The following is a 27674-nucleotide window of genomic DNA, read 5'->3' as shown; positions in this document are numbered from 1 at the left end:
GTGGAGGGTAAAAATCGTAGAGGGAGACCAAGAGATGAATACACTAAGCAGATCCAGAAGGATGTAGGTTGCAGTAGGTACTGGGAGATGAAGAAGCTTACACAGGATAGAGTAGCATGGAGAGCTGCATCAAACCAGTCTCAGGACTGAAGACAACAACAACAACAATATTTAGTATTATCTAACAAAAATCTTCCAGTAAAAAAATATTGCAAGCTTCAGATTCTCATTTCCATGAACCAAGTTAGGAAGCTCTTCATCATTAATTCGCTCTCTTCTTTTGCAAGAAGTGACCAGTAGATCTTACCAACAGGAATACTGAGAAAAGTAGTGAGTAATAGCTCCATCACACAGCTCCTGTCACCGATCACCTGCAGGATTAGCTATTTACGAAACATTTAACAATCACTCTTAATAATAAGCCACTTGACAATGTAACTGCCATTTCCTTCCAATGCTGTTCAAGAATAGATTGTTAACCACATCCATTGTGACTGTCCACTTGGTTCGTTCAGGCTTCTGGACTCAATTCAAAGATAATGAATTTGCTAGAAGTTGAATTCTCCTGTGTTCAGTGAAAATAGCTACCCAGATTTACTTAAAGGCATATAAGATCCACCATTCCTTTTGATAAGTGGCTGATTTGCAGTGGTAACAGGAGATTCCATGGGTGTGATTCACCAAGTGTCTTCTCTCTTTTGAAAGTTTGCAGTTCTAATAAGAAAGGAAAAATATTGAAATTTAATCAAAGTACATACTTCTTTCGATGTTTCCTCTGTTTCTATCAGAAACGTTAGTTCTAAATGCAAAACCAAAGTGTGTGTTTATCAAGTTGTTTGTCTGACATTAGGGTTCACCAGCATTTTAGAGATTTTAGCTAACGATAGCTTGAAGCTTATAACGCTAAAGAGACACACACAGATAAAACAGAAAGACCATGTAAATAAATCCTTTGAATTTTTAAGTCAGTTGAGAAATAACTAAAAAGAAAAGGCAGATTCCTCAAAAAACAGGCATCTGCTCCTAAGAAAACCGTGAGAGCATCCCTAGAAGTACCCTACTTGATAGCAAAATCCAAATCACCACACATTATTGGTGAAAAATTATTTCTTCCCACAGCTGCAAAAGTGTGTGAAATCATGCTTAGAGAAAGATTTGATGAAAGTCTGAAGTTGATACCATTCTCAGATGATACTGTGACTTGTTGTACTGGTGCAATAGCCACTGGCATCATGTATTAATTGCTGCCACATCTTCATGATATCCCAAAATTTACCCTGCAACTTGATGACAATGATATCAGAAATCTTTCCCATCTTCCTGTTGTTGTAAGCAACTGTTATGAAACTGAATACAGAAGGAATTTCTATTTTCAAAGCTCTCCAAGGGAGGACTACTGGTGAATTACTTTTTTGTTGACAGATGTCTGTCATGGACAAATTGCGTTGGTATATGTACTGATGGGGCAGCACCATTTATTGTAACTAGAAAGCAGTTCATGACAAAGAGAGTGTGCTGTTTCTCCTTGTGTAAAATTCACACATTGCATGATACACATGGAAGCATTGACTTCTATAGTAGTACAACTGGAAGTCAATAACGTGGAGTATGATGCAGTCAGTGCTGTATATTTTGTAAAAGAATGAGCTATAAAAGTAGGCTATTTTCAATTCTTCACAAGGAGATGGACTCTATTCATGATCCGCTTCTATTGCACATGGAGGAATAATGGTTGTTCTGTGGTAAAGTTGTGGAGCTAAAAGATGAACTTCGTCTTGTCCTATTAAACAGAAGTCCTATACTCGTGGTTCATTTTTGGGATGAAAAATGGCTTCTAATAGTGTGCCACTTGGCTGAAGCGTCCTAGAAACCAAGTAACCTTAACATATTACTTCAAGGCCAAAATGGTAATAATATCATCTTTCTAATAGAGAAAGTGTTTGCATTTAATAGAGAACTTGGACTTCGGAAAACCAAGGTGGGCATCACAATACCCTGAATTTTTTTATAAGTTTATTTTTTGGAGTGATAACAAAAACTTAACTTTTCATAAATGGTAGAAGAGTAAATTCTGCGTACAATGAGTACGTGGTTCACTAATTTTAGCCTGGCAAAATAAGACATACAAAAGATAAAAAATCTAAATATGTCAGTTTTAAATATGTGAACTCAAAAACTGATTTTTGGGTGAAAGGCTCAAATGAAAGAGTTATTATGTTATTACTAAGGTAAATACATTGTAGGGAAATTCCAAAGGGATAGAAGTCGTGCAGCATCAAATGATACATTTAAGGATAACAATAAGGTCTGAAGGGAAAAAAAAAACCACTTCTGTGGCTGTTCTAGGCACATTGATCCCGCCATTCCCTTGCCCTATATAGAGCCACTGGCCACTGCTGGGTCGGAACTGGTATGGTACTTCTTCAAATTTCGAGGCAAATCATACTCATATAGAGGCTGTTATTGTGATGGGTTTGCCACTCCCAAAGGCATTTTAAAGCAACTGTCAGCTCCCCCTGACCCCCTTGGTGTAAATCTGTGTACTGCTTATGTCTCTGTCTTAGTGTATACCACATGGTAAATGTGACATCGCTTTTCAATGTATTTGTGCATCATGTAACTGAGGTGTAACCTGCAAACCAGTGTCTTAGTTAAGTGGGTGTGGAAATCACTAAAGGCCACATCGAGGCTGGCTGACACACCAACTCCCATCGTTAACTCGTGAGACTATTTGATCCACGGCCAGAACATCTCACTGTATCCCAGAAGCGGCTGCTTTAACACACCCGGCTACCTATTCAGGTAGTTCCAGACAGTGTAGTTTTAAAAAATGAGGGGAATTAAATCCTAAATAAAAGCAGTTAGCTATTGTAGTCATTAATTGAAGGCTTTTGCTTCCTTCTCATTGATATGCAAGGTTAACACTTAAGTGGCATTTATATACACAGCCTAAATAAATAAAAAAAAATTTAAAAAAAATCACCCAATGGGGAGGAAGAAACAGTATGAAACTTAATGGATTTAGAGAATATGTGATCTTATTTCAGTGATTACAAAATAGCATTAAATTTACAGAGAACTTGGTTGTGTGTGCCCAGTTATCAGTATGACATTTCACCCGCTGTGGCCTGGATGCATGCACTGATTCAATTGGAAAGGGTGTCATAAAGTCACTATACATTCTCCTGACTCAAGCTGGCCCACAGCTGTTGTAATTGTCCCTTGATATCCTGGATACTGTCACAGGGACAGAGTTGACATTCGAGCTTGTGTCACGCGTATTCTATCGTTGATTGTTCTGACAATTTTACTTGCCCCGGGAGTACCTCAGTGTCACACAGAACTCTTAGAGTCACATGCCATATATGGCTGAGCATTGTCCTATTGAGAAATTGCACCATGGTAATGTCGCATGAGAGGTAGCACATGAGGACACTGTAGGTCTGTGATGTGCCACTGTGCAATCACAGTTCTCTCAATCACTACCACCCATGACCTGAAGTATACACAATGGTTCCCCATATCATTATACAAGAGTAACACATTGCTGTGCTTCTCCAAACTATTGCATAGGTTGCTGCCATACTTGCTGACAATGATCATTTGGGTTTCTGCAGAACTATGATGTGATGTGTTGCTCAATACATCCATCAGTAGCTAACGATTCCCAGCTGTGGCATCACTCCAAAAACAGGCATTTGTGTTGTGGTTTTCACAGTAGTTTACAAACTGGACCTACACATGGACATAATTTCTGTAGCTAATGATTACACATCTGCCGATGGTGTGTATGTGTACGTAGTGAGATTGATATCCGACCATGTCTTCTTCAATTTTTTGACGAGCAATGTGAATATAACTGTTATAACAAATTACAGACAACAATAATGTACCGTATTTGCCGATGCTTGTATTTGTAAATGTTTATTTCTGCTTCCAGTTTACAGTTTATGTTGTCCAGTGGAAGTTATTTTGTACTTTATAGCTAGTTTTATATCTTCTTTCACTCTTTCAGTCTATACAGACATTTATTTATAAGAAGTAATTTTGAAAGAGAGAGTGACAGTGAAATTTTTAATTTTGAATTTGAGCATCATGGCAGATCCTCCTTTACCAGGGTGGTTTGAAAATTTCTCGGAATCACCACGAGTGGTCAGCGCTAGCGCAACGAATAGTTCACATGATATTCACTGGACTGTTGCCTGTAAACAAGTGCCACGTCAGTGCTCTTGGAAGAGACCAGTGGTGGTGATCTGGCTCTGTTGTTGTTCCTGTGTAGTGATTTGCGAAAATGGAAAAAATCGAGATTTGAGCAGTGATTAAGTACTTCATAAAGAAAGGAATGAAAGCAAAGGACATTCATGCTGATTTCCAGAATACACTGAAAGATTCTGCTCCTTCATATTCAACTGCTACCAAGTGGACAAATGAATTTAAATTTGGTCAGAAGAGATTAGATGATAAACTGCACAGTGGTCGGCCAAGATGTGTCACTATTCCAGAAATCATTGCAAAAGTGCCCAAAATGGTCATGGAGAATTGCCAATTGAAACTGTGTGAAATTGTTCATGCTTGCCAGATGTTATCTGAAAGGGTATATCATATTTTAACAGAAAAATTAGAAATGAACAAATTATCTGCAAGATGGGTGCCATGACCGTTGACGCTGGATCAAAAATGCGTGAGAAAGGGCATCTCGGAACAATGTTTAGCCCGTTTAGGAGAAACGAACAAGTTTTTTTTCTGCTGGTTTGTGACCACAGATGAAACTTGGTTGCACTACTATACCCCAGAGACAAAACAAAAGTCAAAGCAGAGGAAACATGGTGATTTTCTGCCACCAAAGAAAGCAAAGACAATTCCTTTTGTGAGAAAGGTCATGGCATCAGTGTTCTGGGATGCAAAGGGAATTATGTTTTTAGATTATCTCACCACTGAGCAAACAGTGACTGGAGAATACTATGCTAACCTCCTAGACAATATTGCAACAAAAGATATGCAAAAAAAAGGTTAGGATTGGCAAGGAAGAAAGTCATCTTCCATCAACACAATGCGCGACCGCACACATGTGCCTTCGCCACGCCAAAATTACATTAACTAAGCTATGAATTGTTGCCACACCTGCCTTATTCACCTTATATGGCTCTGTCAGGCTTCCATCTTGTCCCAAAACTGAAAATTTTTCTTCATGGACGAAGATTCACTTCAAATGAAGATCAGGCACCAACACCATGTACACAAATCAGTGACCCGTTATTTATACAAATTATGTAACTTGTGCTAGGACATCTAATGCCACATACAAATGTACCAACAACCTGTCGGAGTCCTGATATTCAGAATCAATTACATATTTCATTCCAAAGAAGGACAAACAAACTGTTACGCAAGTTTGAGACAGGTTTATGAAAAAGAGAGGATTCCAGATGAACAGTGTGAAAGTGCACATATACTAGTAGAAAGGTGATTACCAAGTGTGCACAAATTATAGAGGAATTTAAACTGGTACTATACACCATGAAAGTCCAAGAGCAGATCATAGAAAAATGGCTCAGAGACAAATTGTCAGTAGGAGATCAAAAATTTGAATCTATGTCAGGACAGGAACAACAGATGTGGACTTTACAGGAAAACATGGTTAAGAAACAGTGTGGGCATGATTGAATAAAAACCAGTTTCTTTCATCTTGCAACAGGGATCTGCACTCGGCCCCTACATCTTAGAACATGTTATGTATGTCCTGTCTAAAACTATTCAGAATCAAGCCCCATGGTGCATTTTGTTTGCAGACATATTTCTTTGTGCAACACCAGAAAACCAATATGGAGTGCCAACTGGAAAATTAGAGATTCATTCTGGAGAACAGAGGACTTATAATCAGCAGAAGGAAAACAGAGTATTTATGCCTGAGGGAACAAGGAAGGTTACACAGTCATAATGAATTGGAAGAGCCTAAAGAGGGTAGATCACTTCAAAAACCTCACATCAACTGTGGCAAATGATGAAAATTTGGATTCTGAGATAGAGCACAGAGTACAAGCTGGATGGATGAACTGGAAAAGTATACCTGAAATCCTCTGTGACAAAAGTATAATTGTCAAAGTCAGTGGGAAGTTATATAAGGATTCATAAGCCCAGTGTTGTTGTATGGGGCAGAGACATGGCTATAAAATAAGAACAAGAGCCATAGGCTGGATGTAGCCGAGATGATGTTGAGTGTTGAGTTTGATGTAAGGACTCGTAAAAGTTATTGAAGTGTCTGAGCAAATGAAGGAGAGATGATCCCGGTGATATGGACATACCATGATAGGAGACCAAAGTCATGTTGTAAGGAGTGTGATGGGCTGGCAACGGGAGGCTCGTGGGAGAGAGGAGAGCCTAAAAAGAGATGGGAGACTGCATTTGGGAAGAGAGGGAATAACAACTGGCATAGGATGACATGCAGAACTGGCTGAAGGGAAGGAACTTGCCAGAAATGTTGATCATGCATAAGACAGGAAAAGACGCAAAAGAACTTTGAATTGCTTTGTTTGAACTCCAGTAACTGTAATTTTGTGTTAATGATTTGAGTATGTTATTATGTTAGGAGAACTTTGATTGTATAGGGATACAACACTTGCGACTCAGTATTTATCATACTGTTTCTCATACAATAGTAAGCATCCTTCTACATCCACAATCTTATCATAACTGGCCTCTTGTTCAACTGTTGTAGAACATTTGTTTGTGATGCACCCTTGCAGTTGAAGTAATTAGGGGAACTCTGTGTATCTAGTTTTCACAAAGCCATAAACTTCAGTAGAATATAAAGATGTACAATAGTTCCTATGGAACTAGGTCAGGTGAGTGATGGGGAGAAACACGTGCTCTGAGAGCATAGAGTGTGGTCCAGTTCATGTCCATGTCACATTTGTTCCTGATGAAAGATGCTGTCAAGAGACGATGGTGAGAAGGTGATCAGTAGGTAGTAGTGTACTAATTCAAAATTGCTCTTTACAGAAGATTTGATGCATTGATTGAAGTGCATTGCATCAATAAGTAAATAAAAGTAATATCGCTACCAGCATCTTGCAAGTCTTCTATTTAACATCATTTTAGAGGCCTGTGTATCAATTTCTCTGCTTAACAACAGTATAGGAAAATATAGATTGCTACTTACCCTTAAAGAAGACATGTTTAATTGCAGACAGACAGAACTGAAAGACACACACATAAAGCTTTCAGCTGCAGTGTTTATCAGCAAAATAGAGACATCATTCGTATACACAAGCCAGCACACCACATGCACACATGACCGCCAACATCACAGGAGGGAATGCAACTATGATGTGGGATGCAAGCATTAATCTGGAGGTGACAGGGAAGGGGAAGGGTTAGTAGTGTACAGTGGAGGAGAAAGATAAACACTGGTGGAATGTGAAGGGATTAGAATACCAACAGATGCACCGGCAGGAGGTTGTGGGCCAGTGAGGTGGGGAAAAAAGGAGAAGAGAGGTCAAAGATGGGCAGATGAGCTGACAGAGAGCAGCAAATAAACATGGGAGCTGAAAATGGGGGAGATGATAGGACAGAGGTGGTGGAAACATTTGGATGAAGCGTGAGGGGACAAAAGTTACTGTAGGTTGAGTCCAGGATAATTATGGGAGCAGAGAATGTGTTGTTAGAATAACTCCCATCTGCGAAGTTCAGAAAAGCTGGTGGTAGAGGGAGTGATCCATTCACATGGCTCAGGTAGTGAAGCAACCACTGAAATCAAGTGTGCTCTGTTCAGCTGCATGTTGTGCCACAGGGTGTTCTACTTTGCTCTTGGCCACAGTTTGTGCTGTGGGCATTCATCCTGGTGGACAGGTGGTTGGTTGTCATATAAATATAACCAGCTGTGGAATGATTGCAGCAGAGCTGATAAATAACATGGCTGCTTTCATACATGGTCCGGCCCCTGATAGAGTAAGATAAACCTGTGATAGGACTGGAATAGGAAGTGCTGGGTGGGTGGATTGGGCAGGTTTTGCCCTGAGTCTTCCACAGGGATTTGATCCTGTAGCAAGGGTTTGGGATTGGAAGTGTGCATGGGATGGAGTAGGAGGTTGGGAGCTTAACAGAACACCACTTCAGGAGGGGTGGAAAGTATCTTGGGTAGGATATCCCTCATTTCAGGGCATGGTGACAAATAATGAAAGTCCTGGCGAAGGCTGTGGTTCAGTTGCCCCAATCCATGGCGGTACTGGGTAAGGGGACACTCCATTGTGGCTGATTTTTGGGGTGGTGGGAGGGTTGGGGGTGTGAGGGGAAGTGGCATGTGACATCTGTTTGCTGACTAGGTCTGGGGGATATTGCCTGTCTGTGAAGGCCTTCGTGAGACCCTCAGGATATTCAGCAAGGAAGTTTTTGTCACTACAGATATTACATCCTCAGGGGGCCAGGTTGTGTGGGAGGAATTTTTTGGTGTGAAGGGATAACAGCTGTCAAAACGCCGGTACTGTTGGTGGTTGGTAGGTTTAATGTGGACAGAGGTGTGGATGGAACCATCAGAGAGGAGGAGGCAAAATCTAGGAAAGTGGTACGCTGTGTTGAAGAGGACCACATGAAGCAGATAGGAGAGAAGGTGTTGAGGTTGTGAAGGAACAAAAATAGAGGGTCTTGGCCCTGAGTCCAGATCATGAAGATATCATCAGTGAACCTGAACCAGACTATGGATTTGGTGTTTTTGGATACAAGGAAGGCCTGCTCTAAATGGCCCGTGAAAAGGTGGGTTGACACTTTTGAGGACCGGCCGCTTAAACACACTATTGGTCCAGTGGACTGCCCATTTTTAGCATTTTTTGAAATGTCACAGGCATGTTTCTATTTAAGATATTTTGAAACAGAACATATTATGAAAGAACAGTCTTTAAGGTTTATTTTAAATGTTTATTTTAATTATATTGGTTGATGACAAAATTAATAACAACAAACAAAATGTATGGGTTTCACAAAGATTGTGTGTTTTAGTTTTGTGTAAATTCACAGGTAATCAGCTTCAGTGTGGAAGATTTTGAAGCATTCAGGCATCAGGGTGGTACATTGCAGTCTGGACACCACCAGCTGGTTTCCTTTGTACCTGCTTTACCACTAGATTTTTTGTTTTTTTCAGAGCAAACTTTACACTCTAGTTGGACGCTCCTTCTTCTCAGTGACTGGAATTTTTTCTGTGAAGTGTCATCCTAGAAGTCTGTTGCTGTAAGTTTCACTAAGAACATTGTCTAGTGCCAAATTTGCACCTTTGTGAATCAGTCCTTCGCCAACTGGTCATAGAAAAGTGGAAAAAATGGCTGTTCTTTCTTTGAGTGGGAGTCCTGGTTTCCCAGTATAAGAGAAATGCATTTGTGGCAGCCATTATAAGCATGTGGAAGAACAATTTCTTCCACCACTTCATCTGTTTCCTCCTAAATGCATAGTAAGAAATCATTTGATCACTCCTGTCGACTCCTGTTTTGTTACTATTATAGTCAAGAATGGCATCTGGTTTTGATTTTACTTTGATACTTTCCTTTGTATGATCAGACGTGTCAGAGCTGGTCATTTTGTGGACAGGCATAGTACATCTCTTGTGTCTTTCCACTTCAAACAAAGCAGATGATTCCTCTTCATTGACACAGATTCATACCTTTTCAGTTTTTTGGAAACAATTTCGCTTTGTAGTTCCTTCTGATTAGTCATGCATGTTCCTACTGCTTTAGTTTTATGTTGCCACAGAAACTGGAATACTGCTGGTGAACAGTAAAATCTGTCCATGCAAACAGTGTGGCCTTTTTCCAGATAATCTGCTAGTAACCTCTCAGATAATGATATTATGGAGTTGTCTTGTGGTCCTTTCCTGGCTTATACCTCTAATCTAAGAACATAACCAGTTTTGGAATCGCAGACAATAAACATCTTGACTCCATACTTGTCAGGTTTATTTTTTATGTAAACCAAAAATACCACCCTTCTGCGAAAATCACACATGCCTTCATCAATAGTGAGGTTTTCTGACGGGTAAAATGATTTTTTTGTGATTCTTATAGGAAATGATCAGGATTAGCCTGATTTTATGCATGGGGTCATGCTGAGGTTGACTTTTCGGAATGTAAGTTGCGTTGTCATTCAAATGCAGGTTTGATAATATTGCCTTGAATCTGTTTCTGGCCACAACAGATCTAGGGAAATGGGTTGAAATAAAACTGTTGGCAGACCAGTAATCTGTCAGTTTGTTTTTCAAAAGACACGTGCGTACAAAAATGCCAAAAAGCAAATACATTTTGTGGAGATTTACTCCCACCCACGAATTACAAAAACTGTTAGGTTTTACCCTGGAAGCTGCTTTGAGTTTGTCATAAACAGATTTTGCATATCTGTTTGTTTCAGATTTTAGGTGTTTCGTTGTGGAATCAGGGAAAAAGATTGAAAACACATAGAGAGGAGTGGAATTCTCGTGAACAGCTGCCATTACTCCACTTTTTTCTACAAATTATGACACAGCAGAGGCTGATCATCAGCAAATTTCCAGCCTAATTCGGCATCAGTGCATTTTTTCCATGAAATTTGTTGCTTGCCTTTTTGTTGGATGTAGATAGTTGTGTTGCAGATGATGTACTTTGTTCAGTAAACACCGGCTCCACAGATTCAGGCTCATCAGGTTTCTCTGCAAGATAGACGAGACAAGCAGAAATAAATTTTCTGCGAGCTGAAGCAACTCGAACAATATAAGTCATAATAATAATACTGAATAAAAACTGCACTAGACGGCTCCTTACCTGTATCTGAATCCTCTTCATTCTCTTCACATTCAGACATTTCCCACTCAGAACCAGAATCGTCCAATTTTTCTTCTAAGGCTTCTAAAAATTCTTTCTCACTCAGAAAATGTGACATATTTGAGAGGAAAATTAACAAGAAATGGCAAACAGTAACAAGAACATTTGTAACTCATGGCTACACCAATGCACAATGGCGCAGCATGTCACAGAAGCTGCTATTCATGTCTGGCTGTATTGTGGATTTGTTTATATACCTTCCCTCAAAGGAGAAGTAGCTTTTCGTTAGGATAAAGTTAGGAATGTTATTGAGGAATGACATAGTGGGTTTGGACTCTGAAGTACATTAGGAAAAGTAGTGTTCAGTAGTGGTTATACCATGGGTATGAGTCATGTTGGTGTATAGGGAGATGACGTCAATAGTGACAAGTAGGGATCCAGCAGATAAAGGGGTGAGGATGGTGGAGAGTTGAAGTAAGTGGTTGGTGTCTTTGACATGGGAGTCTAGATTACAGGTGATTCGTTTGATGTGTTGGTTAATAAGTGCCAAAATTCTTTAAGTGGGAGCATAGCAATAACCAACATCGATGGGGCATCCAGAATTGTTGGGTATGTGGGATTTGGGGAGCATGTAGAAAGTGGGTTTGTGGGGTGTCACAGGATAATGGATTCAGGGGAGATGATCTGGGAAGGGCCTAGGCTTTTAAGCAGGGATTGGAGGGTGTGTTGAACTTCTGGGATAGGATCACTCTGGCAGGATTTAAGGGGAGGAGTCAGATAATTGATGAAGGCATTTTGCCAAGTAGTCACTGTGATTCATAGCAACAGTGGTGGGCCTTTGTCTGTAGGTAGGTTGACTAGGTCAAGATTTGTTTTGAGGCTGTGTATGGCTGTTCTTTCTTCTACAAGAAGGTTGGTGTTCTGTGGAAGCGCCTGGGGAAGGATGGTGAGGCTAAGTTGGACGTAAGGACTTTCTGGAAGGTGGCCAGTGGATGGCTAGGTGGGGAGGATTGCAGTTGGATGGTAGTATGAACTGAAAGAGACAAGATTCTTTGTTGGAATTAATGTAGTTTTGGTTTGAGGGATTGGTGACAAAGAAGTGCTTCCACTGCAGAGATTGGGACAAGGGGCATAGGTCTTTGACAAGTTGCCCTCCATATCTCTTCACTTATCGCAACACACATACACTCCCATTCCTCATCTTTGCTTTTCTCCTGCATTTTTTGTATGATTTTGACATATTTGTGAGTATTTTTACATATCTCTGCATAGATATGCATGTCTGTGCATGTTCCTGCATGTCGTTATGTATTGCGTGTCATTACGAATTTTTATTCTTCTTTTCACTTATCCAGCTCCTCTCAAACCATCAAAACCTGTCTTGCCCATTTCTGCATTATTCCCACTTCTTTTACACCATTCCTGCTGCAATGGACCTTTGCTCCAGCTTTCTGCACCAATTCAGAAAAGGATCCCTTTCCCTGGCTAAAACCCAGTCCCACATCCTGTTTCTCAAATGCTCCCTAAACCATAGATTCTCACCCTCCTTCCACAAAGACCTGCATCTTTTCAGATTCCACCAATCCCTGGCCCTCACAGACATGGTTCTGCAAAAACACATTTCCATGGCACAGGCATCCCAGAACCTTTTCTCCTCCCTCTGCAAGATACTATTACTATGCAATCTCTACACCATACATCGCAGCTCTGAAATTGAGTCCATTGCTCTCAAGCACTTGGTTGTGCATTCCAGACACCACCTCCATAAGTTAACCAATCTGCTTGATATCCTTCTGCCACCTCTGGGCACCAATATCAGATCCCTATGGTAACTACAGTGATTCTACTCGTCCACCCCTCATAGCAATCAAACCTACCTAACTGACCTTTTCAGCTTGCCACATCCCCCAAAACTCCCTACCAACTCTCCACCGAATCCAGAGCTAAAAAGTTCCTGTAAGAGTGTTGTTAACCTTTCCACCAAAACCCTCAGCTCCGTGGAACTTCCAGTCCTATCCGAAAGCCTCACTTCAGCCCTACATGCAAATTTAACCATGCTGGACTTGTCAAAGACTACTCTCCTTCTCCCAATCTCTGCAGTGCAAGCACTTCTTTACCACCAATCCCTCAAACCAAAACCACTCTAATGCAAACAAAGAACACCGCCTCTTCCAGTTCATACCACCATCCAACTGCAATCCTTTCCCACTCCCACCTAACCGTCCACTGGTCACCTTCCAGGAAGTTCTTACCTCCAACTAAGCCTCACCCTCCTCCCCAGGTTCCTTTCACACAACACAAACCTTTCAGTAGAAGAAAGAACAGCCACTCGCGCACTGTGTTATGAATCACAGTGACTACTTGGCAGAAGGCTTCCACCAGTTATCTGTCTCCTCCCCCTTAAACTCTGTTCAGAGTGATCCCATTCCAGGAGTCCAACACAACCTCCAATCTGTGCTTAAAGACTTTTGCCCACCCCAGAACATGTTGCTGAATCCCTGCACACCCACCTTTCACATGCTCCCCAAAATTCACTTCCTATTCCAGCCCTGTCGCAGGTTTATCCTACTCCATCAAGGGCTGGGCCACATGTGAAAGCAGCCATGTTATTTACCAGCCCTGCTGCAATCATTGCACAGCTTTTTACATTGATATGACAACCAACCACCTGTCCATCCAGATGAAAAGCCACTGCCAAACTGTGGCCAAGAGCAAAGTATACTATCCTGTGGCACAAAATGCAACTGACATGACATACTTGATTTCATTGGCTGCTTCACTACACAGGGCATCCGGATCCTTCCCTCCACCACCAGCTTTTCTGAGCAGCACAGGTGGGAGTTATCCTTACAGCACAGTCTTCACTCCTGCAGTTATCACAGCCTTAATATACAGTAACTAATGTCCCCATACCTTCCACCCAACAGTTAACACCCCTCAGTCCTATCATCTCCACCCCATTCCTATATCCCATGTTCATTTGGCAACATCTGCCAATGTATCCTCCTGTCTTTCCCCACTCTCTTCCTATTTTGCTCATTTTTTCCCCCCACGTCCCTTCCTCACAACCTCACGACACTGCATCTGCTGGCATTTTAGTTCCTGCACACTCCATCAGGCAGCGTTTGCCTCTCTCCCCACCTGTACACTACTATCCCTTCCCCTTCCCCACCACCTCCAGATTGCTGCTTGCATCCCAAATGATAGTTGCATTCTGGTCCAAGATGTTGGAGTTCGCAGTCACGTGTACATTAGGGGTTCTTGTTTGTGTGTATGAATGGTGTGTGTCTCTGTTTTACTAATGAAAGCTGTGGCCAAAAGTTTTTTGGATGTGTCTTTTAGTTGTGCCTGTCTGCAACTTATAGTGTCTTCATTATGGTAAGCAGCAATCTGTCTTTCCATAGATTGTTGATATTCTTACCTGGAGTTTCCATTGTTGGAAGCCTGTAACTCTGAAATTCATGTGTTGTGGAACAAATCTACACAAGTAAAAATTTAATGTTGCAGGAAGGACACAAATCTCCAGAATTTAGGACAAGCTGAGACAAAGCTTCTCTATACACTACATTGGATCATTTTGGATGCTGCAGAGGAATGTGCTGATGCAGACTATGAGAAAGGAGTGTATCATTCATCTCCTTTTTACTACTTATTTTCCATACCATGTATAACAGTAAGTGACACTATATGTAACTTAATATTTATGTTATTTTTAAAGTGTATGTAATTGATTAATGTTTTTGTGTAAGGTAGTCCATATGAAACAGGATTCAGTGCATATCTTGATGCTTACCAAGCATTGCCATATATTAAGTTAATGTCATATGAAAAACCATTAACATAGGCCCTACAAACACAACTGCTTCAACCATTTTTTATTTAAGATCAGTAAATTTCAGAAATTATGACTTGAAGGTAGGTTATTGGAGTTGGAAGAGGAGCTATATAACAGTAAATAATATATAGTAGAATTATCATAGGGTAGGGTGTCCATTTCACTTTCGTTGAAAAAGGGTACATTTAAAATAAATTAGAGAAAAACCTGGGACAATGAAGAAAAAAATAGGACATAAATATTGTATTGCCTAAATTTAATACACATACAAGTTTACCTTTAAAATGTGGACTCAGATGACCACAAATCACTATTTACAATTGTTCTGCCACACTATCACCGTACTTTTCACTTTTATGTACTTTATCAAGAAATTGTATCATAAAAGTCAGTACACGAAACACCATTAAAGTGTGTTTTGACAATGGGCAAGGTCCGCACTGTTACAACTTTCATTCTGTTTCTTTCTTATTTTTCTCCATCTGACCACAAAGAGTTCACTAACGAAAACACACGTTCCACAGCAGCATTTGACCCAGGAATTGCCAGACAAAACTCCACCAAACAATGCATGTTCTTATGTTAGTGTTTTTACTTTTGAAATAAGCAAATATTTTACACCACGTTGCACTAACACTTTCTTTGTCTCCTTCTTCACTCTTTATGAAGTTCTGTGCACATGAAAATTCATCGAACAGTTTGTCTTCATCAACAGGAAAATTTGGTACAATACTTTTAACAAAAACACAACAGTCCTGAATATCCTTCCACTGTAGCTGCTACTTTCAGTATTAACCCAAACAGATACTTTAAAAGGTGTGAGGAATGGTAAACACCATTCTTTAATATACTCAGTGCAAGAACATAGAAGATGTCAGCATAAATATGAAATTGTTCTACAGTAATTTCACCATCTTCTTCCAGCTTTCTTAGAGTCTCATGTACAAAGGATGTGAGAAATCTTTCAGATTTTCTACATTGTCATTTGCCCAATAATTTGTTTATTTTTTGATGAACTTCCACTATTGTGATTTCTTGTTTCTCAATACATTTAACTGTTGTGGAGAAAGGTTTTAGCTGGCTAACAAGAAAATGTAGAAAAACAATAGACACAGGGTTATCAAAGAATTGTTTAAGGATAACAGGACACTTATCAAGGGAAATGAAATATGATTTCAAAGCAGGAAATATCTCTACAATTCTTTTCAATGCTGGTAGCAGATATAGCCACTCTGTCTTGCTGTGCCCGAGTACAGTTTTGTATTCAGTTTCAGTCAACTTACAGAATGACTTCTTCAGAGATTCAAGCCTTACAGTATATATGTGGAAATGCTGGTAGATTTTGTTTACAATTAATTGGCAGTAGATGGGTAGCCAGTCTGAGCCAGTTTGAAAGGGATTATGCACCACATGTGCAGGACAGCCAACACCTACTATATTATTCACTGTGTTCTGTTGCAGTTTATAGAACAAATTGTTTTTTCATTTCCTCTGCTTACCACCAAAATTGGTGTTAGTGTTGTCTACAGAAACTGCAGTCACCTTTTCCTCAAGATCGTATTTCTTTAAAACCTCCATCACATAATTCTGAAGTATATCTGAAGTTTCTCCAGCTAAATTAACCAATTCGAGCACTTTCACCGTGACGCCATTTTCAGGGTGAAAATACCTGATAAGGAGAGGAACCAACTTCAAGTCCAGATGATTCGATGTATCAATCATTACATAAATGAATCGAGCACTTTTCACTTCATTTAAAACCTGCTGAGCTGCGTACAGTGTAATAACATTTGAAATGATTGCATTACATGTTGTGCGTCCACATGTGAATTTATGATTGAAAAGTTTTTAACAACTGTTGTATACAGTTCATTGACTTAAGGCTATGGTTATGCATTGCACTGTGGTATGCAAACGTAGCTTCTTGTGTTGCCAACTGCCTATCCATTTCTGTTACTGATTTTAAGTTTACATAGTAGTCACTTAAGCATTTATTTGCTCTTTTCGTTTGATCACTCATGCGATGTTTCTTCGTCTTAATGTGATTCACAATCTCAGACCTTCCACCATGACCAATAGCAAATTTTGATTTGCACAACGTACATTCTACAGTTTCTCCACTACCAGTGATAAAAGAAAACTCACTTTGCTGTTAAAATTACACTTTCGTTTTGGCATAAGTAAACAGTGTTTGCACAGTGCAAAACATTAACAGTGTGGTGACGAAAGCCAGAGAGCAAGTATCAGTGGCGTCGAGTATCTCTGGACCGAAAGAACGGATTCAGTGGATCGATTCAGAAGAGAAGAATGTTCGTTATTATTCGTAACCTATAGTGCGTTTAAAATTACTTGCGATTTTTGACAGTTTGATACATGTTTGGAGCATGCTGAAAGTCATCACACACTTCCTAGCATAAATAATTGCGCAGTTAATAGCAGGTCAAACAACCAGTAGCGTTAAATACTCTAGCCAAGCGGAATCAATAAAAAAACAGGACACTTTCGGGACAGCGGGACATTTTGGTAAAAAAGGGGACTGTCCCTGGAAAAACGGGGCGAATGGACACCCTATCATAGGGGGACATGACAGAAAACAAAATCTGGGTATGTATTTGTCAACCGAGGTGCGGGACAGAGAGAAAATTAGCTTACACTTTATTCCAAGCAAGAAAATAACAAACCATATTACAGATAGTCAAAAGACTCACACAGAATTATATAATTGTTTTAAAAGTAAACAAAAGATCTCTCATGGAAATAACAACAATGAAAACATTTTTTGTTATTTTTCCAAAAGAAAAGAAAAGATAGACAGAAAGAAAGAAGGAAAAAAAAGCTAACTTCACAAGAACCACGTGGAACTAAAGACGATTAAATGATTTTATTTTTCCCAGCAACAAAGAAATAGTGTAGACTGTGGTGGTAGGACATAGGTACGTAGCTTATGACAATTAGTTTTAGAGTAGGGAGGAATTCTAGATGAAAGAAATCAATGCTTTCAGCATCATATATACTCATAGATGAAAGTAGCACTTCTTTTATCAAAAGTACTTACAGAAACTCCAAAGTATGTTTAAGTTAAATCCTTGTGTGTGTGTGTGTGTGTGTGTGTGTGTGTGTGTGTGTGTGTTCCCCTCAGTGAATAGATTTTTTTTTCTATCTATCTGTTTGCATTAAAGTATTTTTAAGGTATGAAGAAAAACAAAAAGAAAATCTCAAGTCAAACAAATAAGCAATTGAAGAGCATGTTATGGTATCTATCCACTGATAACAGGAGTATGATAGTACTTGCAGAATTAACCAAATCATTCTCAAATAGGTTTGAGAAGATAAAATAAAATATTGATAAGAGAAACAAATAAAAACAATAACAGTATGAAGTAAAACATATCCAACACTTATTTGGGGAGGGGGGGGAGGGGATTACATTTCATAATAATAATAACACAAATTCTTTACAGACGAATGGAAAAACTGGTAGAAGCCGACCTTGGGGAAGATCAGTTTGGATTCCGTAGAAATGTTGGAACATGTGAGGCAATACTGACCTTACGACTTATCTTAGAAAATAGATTAAGGAAAGGCAAACCTACATTTCTAGCATTTGTAGACTTAGAGGAAGCTTTTCACAATGTTGACTGGAATACTCTCTTTCAAATTCTGAAGGTGGTAGGGGTAAAATACAGGAAGTGGAAGGCTATTTACAATTTTTTACAGGAACCAGATGGCAGTTATGAGAGTCAAATGGCATGAAAGGGAAGCAGTGGTTGGAAAGAGAGTGAGACAGGGTTGTAGCCAACCCCATGTTATTCAATCTATATATTGAGCAGGCAGTAAATGAAACAAAAGAAAAATTCGGAGTAGAAATTAAAATCTGTGGAGAAGAAATAAAAACTTTGAGGTTCACCAGTGACATTGTAACTCTGTCGGAGACAGAAAAGGACCCGGAAGAGCAGCTGAACGCAATGGACAGTGTCTTGAAAGGAGGATATATGATGAACATCAACAAAAGCAAAATGAGGATATTGAAATGTAGTCGAATTAAATTGGCTGATGCTGCGGTAATTGTATTAGGAAATGAGATGCTTAAAGTAGTAAATGAGTTTTGCTATTTGGGGGGCAAAACAACTGATGATGGTCAAAGTAGAGAGGATATAAAATGTAGACTGGCAATGGCAAGGAAAGCGTTTCTGAAGGAGAAAAATTTGTTAACATCAAGTATAGGTTTAAGTGTCAGGAAGTCGTTCCTGAAAGTATTTGTATGGAGTGTGACCATGTATGGGAGTGAAATGTGGATGATAAATAGTTTGGACAAGAAGAGAATAGAAGCTTTTGAAATGTGATGCTACAGAAGAATGCTGAAGATTAGATGGGTAGATCACATAACTAATGAGGAGGTATTGAATAGAATTAGGGAGAAGAGAAATTTGTGGCACACCTTTACTAGAAGAAGGGATCGGTTGGTAGGACATGTTGTGAGGCATCAAGGGATCACCAATTTAGCACTGGATGGCAGTGTTGAAGGTAAAAATTGTAGAGGGAGACCAAGAGATGAATACACTAAGTAGATTCAGAAGGATGTAGGTTGCAGTAGGCACTGGGAGATGAAGAAGCTTGCACAGGACAGAGTGGCATGGAGAGCTGCATCAAACCAGTCTCTCGACTGAAGACCACAACAACAACAACAACATAAAGTAGCATAACATGTTAACCTCTCCATGGAAATGAATGAAAGTGCAGGAGAATGTTGCCAGAGGCCTTCCTGTTAGTCATAGAAAGTTGGATATCACATGTAATCAGTTCATTGTGACTATAGAGCCATATGGGGCTTATCTTACAATATGAGGTCGTTGAAGGAACAGGAAAAGGCAGCATATGCAAATCAGAAAGCAGTTACAGTACATTGCAGTGGTGTTCTTGTTTAAAATATGGCCTGGAAACAACATCTGGATCACTTTCCATGGGGAAGAATCATTGGGAAACTTGAAGAAGGATGAAATATAATGAGTGTAGCCCAGGAGTTTGGTATTTGCACATAGCATTGTTTCATATACAAGGGGAGCATTTCTGAACCACAGGCACTGTTGATGAAAGAAGAAGAGGTGGCTAACCATGGTCAACTACAGTAGCAGATGACCGCTACATAGTGCAACAAGCAAGAAGGGAGCCACATCCAACAGTGGATGCAGTTGCAACCAAATTTAGTAGAACTGCAATGCACACAGTTTCATACTTCACAGTGGCACAGTGATGGCATGAAGGTGATCTCATTGCCCAGTGATCAGTATGTTGGGTTACATTGACACCTGCACATTGGCGGTAATGTTTGCAATTGTGCAAAGAGCCTAGGGACAAGGGGTGGCACCACATGCTCTTCTCAGATGAGTGCATATTGAGTCTGAGTAGTGGTTCTGGATGTGCCCTCATATGGCGAGAGATGGGAACATGTAATGCACCCAAGAACATTATTGAACAAGATCGTTTTGGTGGTCCTGGTATTATGGTGCACGTGTACTGACCTCCAAATCATTGAACATGGTAAACTCACTGATCAACATTATTGCAACACTGTACCATGGCAATGTGCAACTGCATCAGGCTGTTCAGGTGCAAAAGCTCTTGCAGCAAAAGGATATTTGCCAAATGGACTGGCCTGCCCTCTCCCCCAGCCTAAATCTCATTGAACGCATGTGGGATGCATTGGGGAGTTGTATTGCAGCACATCCACATGCACCAGTGACCATCCAGTTGTCAGCTGCAGTGGTGGAGGATGAGAAGTCTGTACCAAAGGAACTCCATGCCAAGCTTGTGGTCAGCTTGGGAGCTTGTTGCAGAGCATGCACTGCAAACTCTGCGTTAAGATCCATGCCCTGGTTTTTGTAATATCCAGGTCAATATCATAAATCATGCTGACTGCAGTATAAATATTGCCTTTGAATGAAAGTGTTATGTCTATTTGTCTCATTGTGTGTTTCTTTCAGTTACCTTCTGTTCTCTGCTGTAGTAGTTATTTCTATGTATGGTCTAAGTTTCATTGAGCTACAGTAGTTGTCAGTGCAGCATCATCCTTAACTTTCACACACCAGTGTACAAACTGAAACTATAACATGAGAAGGGTGTTGACAGTACCATGATAAATGAAATATGTTTACTCTTGAGCTTTAAAAATTCTTGATACTTGCATTGGCAGTCATAGGCAACATGAGAAAAATAAGAGGTTTAGAAGTTTTTGGAACATTATTCCAGGAAAAACAGAGATCTTTATAATACAACTTATTTTAATACCCACAGTTGTAATCATGTTTAAGTTTTTTATTTTTATTTTTAGATGACTGGTTTCAATTTCCTAAGAAATCTTCAAATTTTATATTCCTTGGTGACTGTAGGAACCATTGGTGTGCAACAGGTGTGGAAAACACTGCTCATTCATAACTGAAGCTGTTAACTTTTGCTCGTGCAGTGACTCCTGACACAGGGGTTGCTGGTTTGAATCCCAAAAGTGTGGGAATTTCTGTCACTAGTATTTGGTCACGGTGAACATTAGTCTCCTCAAAATCAGAAATATGAGCAATGCTCCACAGTGTCTCAGAGAGTGAAGATGTGTGACACTGATTATGGTGAGCCAAAACCAGTAATAGGTGAAGAAATAGAACTCAGTGACTCCAATATCCCAGACAGCAATACCACACAACATTCAAGTCTTGTTACTATTTATTCATTTTCATTAATTTTAATGTATGAATATAGGGCATTTACAGTGGAACATGGGATATACTGAAGCACCTCTGAATCTTATGCTTTCACAAATTCATCACATACAGATAGTACTGTAATGTGCTTTCATCAAGAAGATGAAATAAATTATCAGTTGTATTTGAAATGATGCTCAAAAAGAATCCAGAAATTCACTAACCAGGTACCAGGAACTAGAAAGAATGAAATTGCTGCATTGTCATTTCGTTAGATTTTGTTTCTAATTAGTAGACATTCTCAAAATGTGCAGCTGGCACACTGATGTACCAAGTTTTGTTGGTTACCTATTTCCTCTGTGGCAACCATGTTTTACAAAATCTAAAAATAACATAGCTGTTCGTATAGTCCCAGATACTGAATGAAGATGAATTGGTTTGGGTTCAGGAAGTTCGCTGAACTCCCAAAACCAGAATTAATTTGAAATCTGGAACAGCTTATTATTTTCACTGCAAGATATAACCTAAGCTTTGAAACTGAATCTTCTTTCTATTATTATATTATGTATTATTTTGCTAACAGTACCAAGCTAATTAAGATTTTCAGGCGTTTGACACCTATGTCTGGTTGTCAAATTGAACTCAAATTGTTGCACTGTCAATTAAATCTCTGCCGCACAGTTCTTATTTAATTGTGATGTCTGCATCAGAAAGACCAAAACAGTTTCAACATGTATGCATCAAAAACTTTAGCATTAAACACCTTTCTGCAGTAGCCATAAAATATTATTCAGCTATTTCTACACTATAGGAAGTGCAAAGCACTAGCTACGATTGTTTTCAAATGGATAAGTGATGTTATCTTCTTGAACAAAAATCTGGTGAGTGAAAGGATGAATCTTTAAAACAGAAAAGGCAGAATAGTAATTTTAAACAACTAGGCAGCTGGTGATAATTTGATTTTCAGAAGTATGTTTTGGATTATTTCTGTGATTTAATGTGTGAACACAATTGAGTTAAAACTTCGAAAGTCATATTTCCTGAGAGGAAATTTGTAAGAAAACATGGTTTTTTCTGGTAATTCTTACGGAAAGACAAACTTTAGTCTCCAGCACATATGGTTGCAAGTACAGTTGCTTCTTCAGTGTCACATATTTAGACTAATTGGTAGCATAGATGGCTGGCACTTGAAGTATTTTTGTTTGCTAATTTTCTTAAAGTGACAATAATAGTCTCCTAACAATTATTTCCTTTTACAGTTGTTTGTGTATCTGTTTGCACCAATCTGTCACAACTTGAAGGAGTCAGATTTCCAAAATTTTAGACTGGAAAATGGATTGAAAATGTGGCAAGCACTTTGGGATTATCAGCATCCAGATACAGCATGCTTCACAGCTCATGTGAAACCTAAACCTCGTTCTCTCTGGGCAAAGATGGTTCGAGGTCCGCAGCCACAATTTGGAGATGTCTTTCTTGGACGAAAATGTAAATATTTGAAATTATAGGCATGAGTGTGGAATATATTTTATGCTGGATTAATTGTTACTTGATAGTAAATAACAGGACTGTTTATTTGTGAAAATATTATATTTCTTGGCAGATCTCGTGTAAACTGTAATATTCAGAAGCACTGCAAGTTCTGTTGCATTGTTAAAATCAAACAAAATCAAAATAATATACTGCACATTGGAGTAGATGGTAACACTTCAGTCCACTTGAATGACAAGTTCCTACTGCCTACATTTGCCATGCATATAACAGTCAAGTATGAATTCTTAGTTTCTATAATGTGAAGTTAATGAGGAGAAACCTGTGTTATAGTATCATCTTATTTTAGGGAAAGGTTCAAATGAAGATGGAGGATTTCAAGGAGCAGAGAGTCCTCCAAGTCAGTCAGTCAGTGTATCAGGATGTGAACCAACAGGTGCTGTAAGAATGGAAGGGAAATCTGTTGATGAGGAAGTAAGTGTATTTATTACAATCTCTGCTACCTTTGTGTGTATGTGCGTGTGTTTTTAATAATATCCTTATTTCCTTCAGTTGTAGCAGGGTAGATAACTACATCAATGGCTGTTTGACAATATGTCAGTATTTAAATTTTCAGCAGTGTGAGAAAAGAAAAGACATTCTTTTACTGCACACAACGTGTCAGACAGCAGATGGACACACAAGCAAGGTCCTTAATACTATTGATCATCAGCTAGTACATTGAATAAAAAAAACTTCTGCTTCCTCTGTTACATACAGTTCTCCAATTTATAGCTTAATATCTCTGTGATATCTATCATTTAACATAGTTATATTAAAAACAAAGATTCCAAGACTTACCAAATGGGAAAGCGCCGGTAGACAGGCACAATAGAATAACACACAAACACACACACAAAATTTCTAGCTTTCGCAACAAATGGTTACTTCTTCAGGAAAGAGGGAAGGAGAGGGAAAGACGAAAGGATGTGGGTTTTAAGGGAGAGGGTAAGGAGTCATTCCAATCCCGGGATCGGAAAGACTTAGGCAAAAAAGGATAGGTATATATTCGCGCGCACACACACACACACACACACACACACACACACATATCCATTCATACATTTACAGACACGAGCAGACATATACAGAAAATATGTCTGCTTGTGTCTGTATATGTATGGATGGATATGTGTGTGTGTGTGTGTGTGTGTGTGTGTGTGTGTGTGCACGAGTATATACCTATCCTTTTATCCCCTAAGGTAAGTCTTTCTGCTCCCGAGATTGGAATGACTCCTTACCCTCTCCCTTAACACCCACATCCTTTCATCTTTCCCTCTCCTTCCCTCTTTCCTGAAGAAGCAACCATTTGTAGCAAAAGCTAGAAATTTTATGTGTGTGTTTGAGTGTTATTTTATTGAGCCTGTCTACTGGCGCTTTCCCGCTTGGTAAGTCTTGGAATCTTTGTTTTTAATATATTTTTCCCATGTGGAAGTTTCTTTCTATTTTATTTACATCATTAATTTAACATAGTTACCAATTTTTTGTAATAATAAATGTCATTTTACCATGAGCATTGTCACTTATCATGCAGCAGACAACCAGTTCATACAATAGTTTCAGATCCAAACACATTTTATTCTCAAGTTACTTACTGAAATAGAAAACATGTTTCAAGCCTTTTTAGCTCTCTTTGGAAGGTTTCTGCCACATGAAAAACTGATAGCATTTGTAAAGTTTTTCATAATGGACTCTTTACATTGGATTATCTGCTTCCTCTTGAACAACTAGCTGTTAGCAGGTAAGTAATGAATGGATAATGAGGAGAAATGTTTCAAGAGAGAGATTCTTAGGCTCTAGAAGATCCATGTAAAGATCATTGTCTGGGTTGGAACCAGGATCATATCCCAAACCAGTGATGCAGTATTGGTTTGTTTGCACTTGGAAATCCAGTGCTGGAAACTAAAATCTCTATAGAGGACTTGAAGCTGGTCAGTCCCTTCCTTATATAATTGACTGATCTGTTTGTGGTAACTCAACAACTTACATTGTGCTGCGACAAGATGGACTTGTGGTCAAACTATTCCAACAGACTAGTATTCAATTGCTCATTAGGAAGTGCATGTGGTTCTGATTCAGGGTTAAACTGTTGAAGGTAGTGAAAGATCTCCAGCCCGACATATACAAGGAAGTACACACTGCTGTTCAGCCCTTATGATTTCATGGACAAGGAAATACGGTTTCAGATGGGCTGTGTAGTTCGCCCATAATTCAACCTTTTTATCATACAGTTGGATTGCAGGTTGCTCTGATCAAAGGCCAGAGAATCATCAGATGATGGGTGAGGCCAAGCAAGGGGGACAGGGAACCCATAGAGATACATTCAAACAATAGCTCCAATTTCTGCTGTATCTGCTGAACAACGTGTAGTACACTCTTAGAGTTATATACAGTTTCTGCTGTAATAGGCATGTGGAAAACCCTCTATCAAACTACAATCATTCACTTCAACTACAATTGAAGAGTGAAGGAATAGACAGTCTGGGTTGCAAAATGGTTTTGTGTTTACTTAATTTGTGACATGTTTCACTCTCACAGGAGCATCATGGGACATCAGGTAATAACACTCAATGACCACTGTCTAGGGTATAGAAATTCTTGCCTTCTCCATAATGGCATGTCATCCAATAAAATTTACAGGACACATTCACCAGAAAAAAACTCAAGGATTACTGGCAAGAGCACAGAACATCCTGCAATCACCAACTATGGCACATCATCCAATAAAATATACAGTACACATTCACCTTTGTTTACACATCCTCACTCTTAACACAATGCCGGGCATGCTTACAGTTTAGGCCAGGTGTATAAAGTGTCCTTATGGCAAACATTTACTGCTCCTACTACTATTGAAGAGTTTTACTTTGTGACAAGAAAAGCATATTCCAAGGTGTAACAAGTTTATTGGACTAAATAGAAGTCTGGTTTGACGGTAAGGACTTAAAGTCAATAGTAATGTAACAGGCATAACTGTGGATCACAAGAAGGCCACACTGGCACTGAAAGCTGAGAGCACTGAGCAGGACTACGTTCACTGAGGAAAACACTGCCTGGAGCCAAATTGGGAGTGAGCACTTGCTGGACACTAAGTTCAGCAGAGATCGCTGGCTGGATGTTAAGTTTGTGGCTGGTAAGTCTGAGTCTGAGGACAACAACTGTCCAGGTTTTAGGTTCAATATGAGAGCATTGAGAGCTGAGGTCAAAAAAGCGAGACTTTCCTATTCAGAATAATATCACTGATGATGAACGCACTATGCTGCTGCAGAAGCTAATGTCCCTGGAAATCAACTAGCATCATAATCCAGGAGAGAAACCAATGATGTCTTATGGTAGCGGCAGTTGTCTCTAGCAATTGACTTTGACTGTTTGATGGGGTGAGTAACACCCATCACCTGGACCAGGGAAGGCTCTCAAAGCCTGAATGACTCGTGCTGTCCTGTCTCTGGTTCGTATACCTGTCTGTGGTGGAATGCTGTGGGAACTATTTCCCTCTCACCGGGTGCACAAACACAAGTAGGTACTGTGTTGGAGGTGCCCTCTGTAGGTCATTGCCAGTTTGAGGCCGGGCATAACACTACCATGTCACACTTCCAGTGCCTAGGAATGCATGGCCAGTGGTGGCTGCCTGCGTGATGGAGTTCCTCAAAGTTTTACCAACCTATTAGGTGTGAGCCTCTGATATGACAGGTTTTAGGTCTAACAGGGTGTATATACCACAGGACAACTAGGAAATACAGGAAAAACCCGAGAATTTTTACGTCTGGGGGAGAACCAGGAAAAACCCAGGAACTTTTTAGATTTCTGGGAATTTTTCATTGTTTTAGTTTTCAGTTAAATATTGTAATTTTCTCCAGTAAGAACTGACACTCTAATAAAAAATTTTACTTTATCCCACTACTACAAGTAATAGGGCAACAATAAAATGTACAGAGAGAAAAATACCAAAATAAAACTTAGCTCATGAAGAAAATGCATTCACACACACACACACACACACACACACACACACACACACACACACACACACAGACACGTATCTTCCAACAGCAAAATGTGTCAAGGGCCTTAGAACAAAGACTATGGACCACTTCATAACAAAACTGCTTTTGATGAGCATGACATCACAGCTGTTTACATTAGATTCATTTGAGCATTTGCCAGTGGGCTCATGCGCAAGTGCGGTTGGGTCATGAATGAGCAGTGCCCTCACCCTCTTCTGGCTACTTGAAGAGCAGCTGTTAGCGATATAAGCAGCAAGCAGCCAGCTGCAGTCCAGAAAAATTTTCTGGCGTGTCCAGGCTGCCAGATTCTAGCTTGTGCAGAGCAGTCTGATTTGAGGATAATGGGGGGGATTGTCTCCACCATGTGATCCATGGTTTCAATTCGTTTACAGCTGTCACATCAAATGAAAACAAAACATATATCTGTTACAGGAGATTAAAATATGTTATTAGCTTCAGTTTTATGAATTTTTATTTCCAAGTTATTGGCCATCAAGCATTAATTGACCTTGAGAAAAATTAAGTTATTTTTGTCGGTTTGCTAAAGAAATTTGGATTTTATTAATCTTTTCCACAGGGTCTATCAATTTATTTGAAACAGTGTTTCATTCCCCACTACTGGGTAATTTTGCCTGTTTTCAAAGTTTCAAGTGCAGGTTTTCATCCTCTGATATATATGGCGTTATGCCATGATAAGGAACCTAATAACCCCCCATGAACCATTGACCTTGCCGTTGTGGGGAGGTTGTGGGCCTCAGAGATACAGATGGCTGTACTGCAGGTGCAACTAAAATGAAGGGGTTGCTGTTGAGAGGCCAGACAAATGCACGGTTCATGAAGAGGG

The 27674-nt window shown here is 39.5% G+C and overlaps 1 protein-coding gene across 4 annotated transcripts in view; it reads left to right on the top strand.

Moving 5' to 3' along the window:
- LOC126278568 (protein unc-80 homolog) overlaps positions 1-27674 on the top strand; it is a 953735-nt gene that overhangs the window by 230058 nt on the left and 696003 nt on the right. For all 4 annotated transcript variants that reach the window (XM_049978772.1, XM_049978771.1, XM_049978773.1 and 1 more), the window contains exons 7-9: positions 14283-14448; positions 22559-22784; positions 23137-23261. In XM_049978772.1, coding sequence (XP_049834729.1) covers positions 14283-14448; positions 22559-22784; positions 23137-23261 — 517 coding nt within the window. The remainder of the gene's footprint in view (positions 1-14282; positions 14449-22558; positions 22785-23136; positions 23262-27674) is intronic.

Source organism: Schistocerca gregaria, chromosome 6 (assembly GCF_023897955.1).
Source record: "Schistocerca gregaria isolate iqSchGreg1 chromosome 6, iqSchGreg1.2, whole genome shotgun sequence".
Taxonomy (NCBI): Eukaryota; Metazoa; Arthropoda; class Insecta; order Orthoptera; family Acrididae; genus Schistocerca; species Schistocerca gregaria.
The sequence above is the reverse complement of the archived record's forward strand: the minus strand, read 5'-3'. Positions and strand labels throughout refer to the sequence as shown.